Below are 10,871 nucleotides of genomic sequence, written 5' to 3'. Positions count from 1 at the left end.
TGGGCCCAAATGGTTTATAGTATTGCTCCTTAATTATCTTATTCTGTTATTAAATGGGTATTGAAATAATCAACTATTATTATTGACAATATAATCATGTTTAACCTTTAATTTTCCAAAAAGAATTTATATTCTTTTTGGAAACTGGGAAGACCCATGACCACCACCTGCTCCCACATCAGGCTCTATGCTTATACCAACTCTTCTGGACTCAGTAGTCATGATGGATGTTCCAATTCTTTATTGGGCAAAAGAACACAGTTGTTTTTTAGTATCTCCTTTAAGGAAGGAGGCTGAGAGGACTGAACCAGTCAAGTCCTGCTGGATCAGCTGCCCCTGGGGTCACTTGGACTTCTTCACAAAGTCAGAAATTCTGTCTTTGACAAGTGGATCCAGTGTTGAACAGTCCCATTCTGCCAACTTCAACAGCCGGTCATGGGCATCCCAGAAGAGGCCAGAGCCAATTGCCAGCTCTACTCTCATGCGCCACTCAGCCAGCTTGGAGCTGAGGAAAACGTTATAATTGGTCCCCATGGGCTGTAGATAGATAAAGAGGAAGATGTGGTCAGTGCCACTTGGGTCTTCTACTATAGCCTCAAAGGCCCTCCCCGTCTGCCTTTACAAAGGGTTAGTCATCCTCCGGCCCCCAAGACCCAGACAAGGGGTCACAAACTATGTCATAGATGTGGGGTAGGAATAGGTATTTCAGAATCCCCCAGGGTTCTTGGTCACTGGTCTTGCTCCAAGGCCCCTGAACCCCTCTCTAGGTGATCCCTGATCCAGGTAGTTCCCACTTCTCTGGCTTGAACCCACCCCCCCATGGTTCCTACCCATTTCCAGGTAGATTCCTTGTTCCCAAGGGAATTGGTGGAAGAACTCAGTTCTGTTCTCCCCACATTGAACTCTTCTCTGTGATCAAACACAGGGGATGAAAGAGGAGACCCAGGAGGCAACCTGCCTACAGATTTGTCTTGCTTGTTTAAGAAATATATAACCTAGGGGCTGGGGTTGTGGCTCAGTGGTAGAGTGCTTGCCTGGTCCATGTGAGGCACTGGGTTCAATCCTCAGCACCACATAAAAATAAAAATAAAATATGTTGTGTCCATCTACAACTAAAAAATAAATATGTACCTAAAAAAAGAAAATAAAATAAAAATAATTAACCAAGGTTTTCAGGAGGCTCATGAGAGGTCGATGTGGGTGAAAGGTAAAGAATGCAAGTGAAGCATTGGGCTGTATACTTGAGACATACTTGAATAGTTTTTCCTGGTGCTGGTCTGTACTGCACATTGACCAGGGACCAAAGTGGCTACTTTTCATACCAGCCAGAGACCATACCAGCTCTCAAGACACTGGCCAGGGTTAAATTATTCATCCTGCACGTACCAGCTAGCTCCAAACTAGCTACTCTTCCCAGCATGTAAAGGCCACATTAATGCCCCAACACCCCTGCATGCCTCCAAATGCATAATGGATACCCCTCAGACCCAGAATCAAGAGAGCTTTACCCATACTACTCTCTGTATAGAGCTCTGGAAAAGAGGCAAGACCTCTTAACATTTCCTGGAAAATCCTATAGTGGGGCCAGAAGGTAGCTCAGTGCAAAGCATCTGCCTTGCATTCACAAAGCCCTGGGTTCCACCCCCAGTTTCAAAAAAAAAAAAAAAAAAAAAAGAAAAAAGAAAAAAAAAGAAAAAAGAAAATCCCATAGGAGGAGGAGGAGGAGGAGACATGGACTGAGAAATGTGAGAAATGTGGTATTCTCTGTATTCTAGGTTCATCCTCTAGTTCCTCCACATGCTGTGGAAGCCTTGCCAAGACAGATGATCATGATCTTTCCTGATTCAAAACCTTCTGTGCTTCCCAAATGTAATCTAGGCACCCAGATCTGGTTCCCACAATCCTCAGGATGGGCATGCCTGCTTCTCTTGCTTTGACAGTCTATTCTCAAGTTGTGGGTACACTGATCACAGAAGTTTCCTGCTTCTGCCCATCCTCTGACCACCCCCCATCACCCCACCCCACACCTGCATCATCTCCATTAGAGCTACCAAGTCAGCCAGTGAGATGTGGTCCCCAGTGATGAACAGCTTGTCCTGTAGAAACTTCTCCTCGAAGAACTGCATGTTTTGCTTCACCTCTTCCAGCACCTGTTCTGTCTTATCAGCTGAAACTTCCTCACCTGTGATCATTGGGATCAGCAACTGACCAGGTGGGGGAGAGGAAGGAAATGGAAGCTACAATTCTGTTTCATCTGTCCCTCCAGGTCTCTATATCCTTGTCTGCTAGAAACATAGTGGACAGTACCAAGGGCTGTAAAGTAATTTCATCTATTTTAGCAGATCTGATTGGTAGATTTTGCCTGGTGCCATGTAATCAGAAGGATTTTGAGACCTTATCAAGAGTGAATCCTATGACTGGTTAGTAATGTTTGCATAGGTTGCTATGGTTTATATTTGGTTTGAGTGTACTCCCCAAGGATTCATATGTTGGAAATTTGGTCCCAAGTAGAACAATGTGAAAGGTGGTAAAACCTTTAAAAGGTGTGAAGATTAGTAGTATATCACTGGGGTCACTGCCCTTAGAAGGAATTAAGGTAATTCTCAAGGGACACTGAGTTAGTTCTTAAAAGAGCAAGTTTTTCCAAAGAGCAAGACTGGCCCCTCCCCATTTTCTGGCTTCCCGTCTTACAATGTGATCCTTCTTATACGTTCCCACTGTGATGACATCTGCCATGAGGCTTTTACCAGATCTGGTGCCATTTGTTTGGACTTTCAGCCTCCAAAACTGTGAGCAAAATAAATCTCAATCTCTCCCTCTCTCTCTCTCTCTCTCTCTCTCTCTCTCTCCCTCCCTCCCTCCCTCTCCCTCTCTCTCTCCCTCTCCCTCTCCCTCTCTCTCTCTTTTTAAAAATAAGCTACCCAACTTCAGATGTTCTGTTACAACAATGAAAGATGGACTAAGACATAGGCTTAGGATTAGAAGTAAGGACACATATGTTATTTATCATCTTCAAGTTTTCTAATCTCAATGGGTCCTTTACATTCTCTAGTTCAGAATGATTTTTTTTGAATCCTGTCCTGACTTGAGTCATATCAGCCCTTCTTGGGTGTTTTTTTCCTTGTCTTAACAAGACTCTGTCATACTCAATGGCTCATTCCACATTCCCAGCAACTCTATAAGGAAGGCAGGAGGGGGAGCAGGTGAAATAAAGCTCAAAGAGGGAGGAAGATTTTTCTTGAGCTCATTAGTGGTCAGCAGGGCTGGGACTGGACTCTAGGCTTCCTAACTCCTTTCCTCCTTGTCCCCAATCCCCAGACATGGCCCCATTTACCTTGATCCAGAGTATCTTGCTCATGGGCAGCTGAATGGCCGTGTGCTGCCAGGCCATGAACTCATCCACACGGGCCCGTGAGTGCAGGTCTGGTGGGTACCAGTGGGAGGGTGTGCTGTACCTTCGGCACAGGTAAAAAAGGATGGCCACACTGCAGAAAGGGCAGATCAGGACAACTGCTCTTATCTTCTGAAGTCTCCAACGCTGACCACCCCAGCGTGGCCAGGGCGCAATTGCTGGGGCTTCCAGCCACAATCAGGTCTAGATGCTGACATTCTTCCAGGAGAAGGAGTCCAAAGGACCCAGGGAAAGGTCTCCCCCAAGCTGTCAGTCTACTAATCAGCAAGGGCAGGGAAGGAGACCTGCAGGGTGAGCAGGAGTCATTGGATGGCATAAGAAAGGGCAGTTTAGCCAGGAGAAACAACGTATGTCAAAACACCAGGGTAAGAGGGCATGAGGTAAATTTTGGGAAATGGAGGGCAGGCAAGTAAACCATAAAGTGGACAGGGGCGGTCAGGGAGTGAAGAGAGATAGTCAGATGCTGTTGAGCCCAAGTATGGAGGCCCTTGGAAATGCAGGGAAGTTTGGACTTAATTCTTAAGATTATAAGGGATGAGAGAGAATCCATTTCTCTAGTGCTGGATGAAGGGTCAGAATTGATAACAGAAAGGCCAAGATGATAGCTCCAGCATCCAGTAATACCCAAGCAAGGGTTTCTGGTATTTGTGGGATGGAATTAGGAACAGAGGCCTGGGAATGCAGTACATATTGGAGACATTCTGGTGATGGATGGGTCCTAGGCATTGCCTCCACAGGACAAAGGACCCAATTTCTTCATCATAATTAATAATAAATATGCTAAGACAAAGAGGTCAGGGAATGGAGAGGATGCTACAGTTTAAATGTCTGTATCAAAACTCGGGTTGAGATTTAATCCCTGCTGTAAGGTATTAGGAGATTGGACCATTAAGAATGAAGAGGCCCCATAAATGAATTAATCCATTTTCAGATAAAAGAGTTACTGGATTAATGGTTTGCCAAAGGAGTGGATTTGATATAAAAGCAAGCTCTCTCTGGCTTGCTTGCTCTGTCTCATCATGTAATTCTTTGTGGCATGCTATGATCCAGAGGGAGAGCCCTCAGCCAATGCAAAGCAGATGACAGCTCCATGCTCTTAGATTTTTTGACATCCTGAACCATGGGATAAATTCAACCTTTATTTGCTATAAATTTACCAGTCAGTACTATTCAGTGATAGCAACCCAAGATGGAGTAAGACAGGGGGCTATAGGTAGAAAGGCATAAGAGAGAGATGAAACAACTGTAATACTCAGAACTTTTTTGGACCCTGATTCAAACAAACTGCCAAAAAATATTTATGAGATAATTAGAGATTTTTGACTAGGAGATGGATATTTTCTGAAGTCCAAGAATTGTTGTTAATTTTATTGTCATATTAGTATTGGGGTGGTGCGTTTTTGAAGAGTTTTTATCTCTTAGAGACATATTCCTAAACATTTATAAGTGGAATGGGTGTGAACTGAATATTTATGGGTGTCTGGAAGAGGAACCGGATGTGGTGTGAATAATGCAAAATAAACCCTAATTGATAAATGCTGGACCTGGGAGATGGGTATGTGGGTTTGTTATACTCATATATGCATATTAGTTAGTATGCGTTTACCTTTAGTGCATGTGTGAAATTTTCCATGGTAAAAATAATAAATAAGTAAATAGGGGTAGGGTTGTGGTTCCGTGGCAGACTGCTGGCCTCGCACATGTGAAGCATTGGGTTCCATCCTCAGCACCACATAAAAATAAATAAATAAATAAAATAAAGATATTGTGTCCATCTATAACTAAAAAAAAATTAAAAACAAAAAAATGCTACAATGGGGGTTCCCACTAAATTTCCTGGGAAGAGCACTTGCCTAACATCTACAAGGCCCTGGATTCCATCCCCAGAGTACTGGAAGGTCACTTACCTTTCAGATAAGATAAATTTTCCATCTTTGAGGCTGGGCAGCTTCCTCAGGGGGTTGATCTCAATGTATTCCTTGCTATGGTGATGACCTGAGAGGAGCAGGGAGGGTCTGAGGCTGTTGGGATCCTATCTCTGCTTCCTAGAAACAGAAATTTCTCCCTATTTCATCCAGAAGGGGAAACTGAGGCCTTAAGGAATAAGACACAGAAGCTGGGTGCTATAGTTTGGATCTTGAATGTCTTTTCCAAAGGCCCATATGACCCTGGGGCAAGTCAGCAACAGAATAGGAGCCAGGATCAGGACTTCTACCTTCTACCCTGCCCATACCCCAGACTTGGTGACCCTTGTGCCCTGGAACCAAGACAGTCTTTTGGCTCCCAAAACTGAAGGTCTCCAGCTCCTATTCCACCACTACCTGAAGCCACAGCTTCTGAATGAACAGGAGCCCTAAGGACCTGCCCGCTATTCCTGACACTCCTTCACTCTGCCCCCTCTTTAAGTGGAACAGGGCAGCCACAGCTGCCTGAACACAGCTGAGTGTCCAAAAAGGAATCCCTCATAGGCAATCAGGGTCATTAGATCTGAATGCAGAACTCCACTGGGAGCAGGAATCAGGACTCTTGACTCCTTAATCAGATGCTTCTAAGTGGAAACATTTCTTAGGGCTCCAATTATACCTCATTCATTCCATAGTTACATTGTCTCCTTATCTACAATCTAGAGGCTTCTGTCTGCATAAGCTGAGCTTTTAGAACCTCCTCTATTCTTGGGGTGGGGCTGGTGTTTGATTCCCATGACATTCTTGTGAGGTCGGTGTAACCCTGAGCAGGTTTGCTCTTCATATAATTTTTGGAGGGACGGGTACTTGGGATGGCATCCAGGGTCTTTCACATGCTAGGCAAGAGCTCTACCACTGAGCTACATCCCCAGTCATCTAAACAAGCTTGAACACCTGGAAAAATGGAGATGGACTGAACAACAGCTGCACTCTCATGTGGGGAATGACTACCTTTCTGATTGGCAGGTGCTATAGATAACAAGATGCAAGACCCCCACAAGGAGATGGTGAGGGTGCAAACTGGGTGCTCAGGGATTCTCTAGAAGTCCTTCCTTCCCTTTTTCTCTCAGAGAGTCTGTTCATCTCACCATCATTAGTGGGGACTCTGACTAAGGTGGGTTAGACAGAGATGCAGACTGTGTACCTTGACACTTTGGGCACCTTTTATTCCCCTGCAGACTTTTGTGGAGAGTGGCCTTGGTTTCTGTCCCTGCTTCTCAAAAAACACCCTCCTGGGTGTTCTAGCTGCACCTCAGAATGAGACCTGGGTAGTCGTAGGGACTGACCTTTCAGCAGATCTACAAACTGGAAGTCAAAGGCTATGCCATTCTTCTTGGCAAAGATGTAGACAGCGCGGCAGGATGCTGACAGAAGATCCATGTAGAGCTCCAGGACCATGCTGACACTTCCTGGGCCCCAGAGCCCCAGCAGACCAAGCACAGACCTGAGTCTGTGTTCAGCCTGAGCCCCTGACCCTGTGCCCTCTCTGACCTAAGCCCAGGACCCCACATTCTGGAACTTCTTGTTTCCCTTGGTGTTGTCATAAGACAAGGAAACCTAGAACTCTCACAATAGCAGGGATTCTGAAGAGAACTAAGAGTGGGGAGAGGTTCTTGGCAAAGGGTTGGTGGAGGGGAAGCAGGTGCTGGTTTATGCCTGTTGCCCCCGTGGTTCTGCCTTAAAGGTAGCCTGTCTGAGAAGGGGTCATGCATGAGAATTCCCAGGGCCAGGCCTTCAGTGTAGTCCTTTTTGTAAAGGACTTTGCAAGGTCCAGACTCAGAAGGAGGCAATGAGAACTAAACTTTCAGGGTCAAAAGTAGGGACTGGGACTATCCACAAGGAAATTTAGTCTGAATTGAGAGAATGAGACACAGAAGCTGGGTGCTATAGTTGGGATCTTGAATGTCTTCCAAAGGCCCATATGCTAAAGCCTTGGTCCCCAGAGTGGTGCTATTAGGTGCTATTAGGTGGAGCCCTTAGACAGTGAGGCCTAATGGAAGGAAGTTAGGTGGCTGGGGGCATGCCCTTGAAGGGAATTGTGAGACACCAATCTCTTCCTCTTTTTTTCTCCTTTGCTTTCTGGCTGTGAAGTAAGCAGTTTGCTCTGTTATACATTTCCTGTATTTTCTTGAACACCCCCGCCAGACTGGAGACTGGTCCACTTAATCATGCACTGAAAACTCTGAAACTCTGACCCAAAATAACCTTTTCCTCATTATAAATCAATTATCTCAGATAGTTTCCTTACAGTGATGGAAAGTTGACTATAGCACACTGTGGGAGCTCAGGGGACATCAGGGACAATACCAACAGGGATCTGAGGGTGTGGTCAGCCCGATCATGCCATATAATGAAGCCCAGAAACTTCCTGGCCTGGATTAGGACCACAGTGAGTAGACTGCTCGGGAGACTGAGGAAATGAACTAGAGACCTGTGGTGAGGCCTGAATGCTGCTCTGTGCTGTGTGATTTTGAAAGATTCCCTGTCTTTCTAGGCCTCAGCTCAGAAATGAGATAGGCATCACTTCCTGGGGACAGAGTGAGGCATAGGCAGAGAGTACAGAGTGTGTTTATTACAAACAGCCAAATTCAGGGGAGTGATCAGGCTGTACCCATCAACAGAGCTGGCTTCTGCAGAAGCTGCACCAGCTTCTGGGCCTGCTGGGGGTCCAGCTGGGCCTTGAGGGGGTCCCAAGACTAGAGTATGAGCTTGTAGGCCTCCTTAAAGAGATCAGCACGGAGAGTGACCTCCCCAAGGACCCACCACACTGCCAGTTGGGTCAGTCTTGGAAGAAGTTATAGCCAATGGAAGTGGGGCTGGGGAGAGAGGGCAGCTGGCTGAGTCCTCAGCTTCATGCCTTGTGTCCCCGCAGAAGGCAGGGATGTAGGAAAGCCTCACCTGCATCAGCTCTATCAGTGCCATCAAGTCTACCCAGGAGACTTGCCTGGTCATCAAGACCATCTCATTCAGGTGCTATAGGACTGATGTCGGCCTATCCAACAGCCACTCTAGTTGTGCAGCACCCACAGGCTGTCCAAGAAGAGGGACAGGAGAGACTGGTTTAGAAGGAGAGAGAACAGTTTATCTTAAGCCCTTCTTCCAACCTTCTCTGATTTCCTCTCTATTTTTTTCCTTGCCACCATTGATTAGTAATGCCCACCTCAGGATTCTGAGGCTTCATTCATTCACTCAGAAGGGAAAGTATTTTGATGGATTGGTGATTATCTGCCCAGGACAGTGGAAATGAGGCAATATGTATGACAACAGGTATCTACTGCTCTAGGGTCCTGGCTCCTACCCCAGCTGCATAATAGAGCCAAGGAGGCTCACCTTGCACAGACACTGGTCTCCAGCATCTGTATGGATGCTGACATACCAGGTACCCGCTGACACAGGTGCAGGCCTGCAGTTCTGAGCAGTGACTCTCTGTATGCTGCTGGCTCATATTTGTGGCTCAGGTATAAAAGGATGCCAGAATGGAGGCAGGGATGTCAGGGCTCTTCTGAATGCCCTATCAGGGTGAAGAAAGCTTTTTTGCTTGTACTCAGGGTGATTTGACCAGGTTTCTCCCCAACTCCATCTCCAGGGGAGAACCTCCCCACAATCCCATGCTTCTCCAGGCAGCATCTTCCCCAGACCACTCCATTCCTCTCTATCTAACTTACTTCCTCTCTAGGCTCATAGTCCAGCCTGCCCTCCTAGCTGTGGCCCAGACCTGCCCTCTGGGTCCAGGCCTTGCTACCTGGTATCAAGTTTCCTATTCAGTATGAGGAAGGCAGTTCTGCCATGTGGGCCATGTCCAGAGGGTCTCCAAGTTCCCTTCCTAGTGCCTCAGGCCTGAGGGAGGCCTTTCTTGATTTCTAGCGTTGGATTTCTAGCATTGGGATCCATTTTCCATCCTCAGGCAATACCCGGGAGGTGGTGATATTTCTATTTGTTTTTCTTCCTTCTCCTCCTCCTCCTCCTCCTCCTCCTCCTCCTCTTCTTCTTCCTCTCTCTCTCTCTCTCTCTCTCTCTCTCTCTCTCTCTCTCTCTCTTAGGTGGCGACATTTCTTTTCCCATGTTACAAAGGAGAAACCTGGGGCACAAAGTTCTTTGACCTGCCCAAGGACACAGAGAACAGAAAGTGGGGAGCTGGGATTCAAAGTGCAATCTGACCCTGGGAGTGCCTAGCTTTTAGGATTCTGAAAGGATATACTGAGGACATTCAGGGAAGCACTAACCTTCATCCCACAACTTGCCCACTGGCTCCAAGTTATCCAGATTTGGCTAGTTGACCTATGCCCTCCCTCCAGCCTGCAGCTCTAGCCATCTCAGGCTCTAGCCAGGCTCCAGCCTCCTGGCTCTTACCTTTAAGTGGCCCCTGGGTCTAGCCCTTGTCTCTGAGCTGGGCAGGCTGCCAGTAATTTGGAAAGATCTGCAGGCCAGGGGTGATCAGCTCTCTTCTATATACCCTTTACCTGTTCCCAACATCCTGAGCCCTAGAACTGAGACAGAGCCTGATGCTGGCTCATGAGTGTGAAAGGCGAGTGACTCATCCAAGACAGATTCAACCAAGAGATTTTATTGGGGGGCTGCCCAAAGGGGAAGAAAGGAGAGGCAGAGAGCAGAGAGAGGAGAGGAGGAGGGCATAGAGCATAGAGCAAAGAGCAGAGAGCAGAGAGTAAGAGGGAAGAGAACAGAGAGAAAGAGAAAGAGAGCAGAGAGAGGAGAGAAAGAAGAGAAAGAGGGCAGAGAGTGGGAGCTAGCAAGCTTCGGCTAAAGAAGGGTTGCATAGGTGACATGGCAGGTGAGGATTGGCAGGGTGACTCAGGATTGGGGGAATGGACACTGTGTCCCAAGGGGATTGGTGGAGAAAATTTTTGAATTTGGCGCCCTTCAGAGAGGAGCGGGAGGGGTAAGGGATTCTGTGATGTTCTCCAGGGACAGAAACTTAACTTCAGCGGGGAGTCTCCCACACACCCAACAGTGGGTACCAGCTCACCATTAGCTCCCAGTCAGCAGGAAGTCACCATCCCTGAGGGGGGGAGCACCTTACCCAGGGGGTTCACCTTTAGGAATCCAGGGTAGAGGTGTTGTTTTTGTGGGCAGAGAGGAGGGGAGACTCAGCACATGACCTGGCTGCTCACCCTTCTGGACCGTACCCTTCTCCCAAAATTGGTCCAGTATTCTGTGCTCCTCCCTGAAACCTACTTCCTCCAGACCCAGTGGGCTGGTGACCCAGTGCCCACTGAGCCACCACCCCTCCCTGGCCTTTGGAATGGAAGTAGGGGCCCACTTTGGAACCTGAGGAAACAGGAGCCACTCTCTGGCCACACCTTCCTGGCCCACACAAGCGGACCATAATGCTTTCCCTACTCTTTTCACAGGAACTGAAAGTTTCCAGTGGACAGAACTTTGGAGGGCATGCCCCCAACACATATTTACAGGTTTTGTGGTTTGCAGGGGGCTGATACTATGTCTGGTTTCAAGAATAGCACATGGCTTAGCTTGGT

General features: G+C 47.2%; 1 protein-coding gene across 1 annotated transcript; it reads right to left on the bottom strand.

The window, feature by feature from the left end:
• Nucleotides 1-342: 342 nt before the first annotated feature.
• LOC143408075 (glutathione S-transferase theta-4) lies at nt 343-6,774 on the bottom strand. The gene is made up of 5 exons (XM_076867379.1): nt 6,663-6,774; nt 5,320-5,407; nt 3,335-3,485; nt 2,028-2,204; nt 343-537 (listed from the first exon to the last, which is right to left on the bottom strand). Exons 1-5 carry the CDS (start codon nt 6,772-6,774, stop codon nt 343-345), a joined length of 723 nt encoding a protein of 240 aa, XP_076723494.1.
• Nucleotides 6,775-10,871: the final 4,097 nt, after the last annotated feature.

The sequence above is a fragment of the Callospermophilus lateralis genome, chromosome 1 (genome assembly GCF_048772815.1).
Source record: "Callospermophilus lateralis isolate mCalLat2 chromosome 1, mCalLat2.hap1, whole genome shotgun sequence".
Taxonomy (NCBI): Eukaryota; Metazoa; Chordata; class Mammalia; order Rodentia; family Sciuridae; genus Callospermophilus; species Callospermophilus lateralis.
This window is presented reverse-complemented; position numbering and strand designations above follow the sequence as displayed.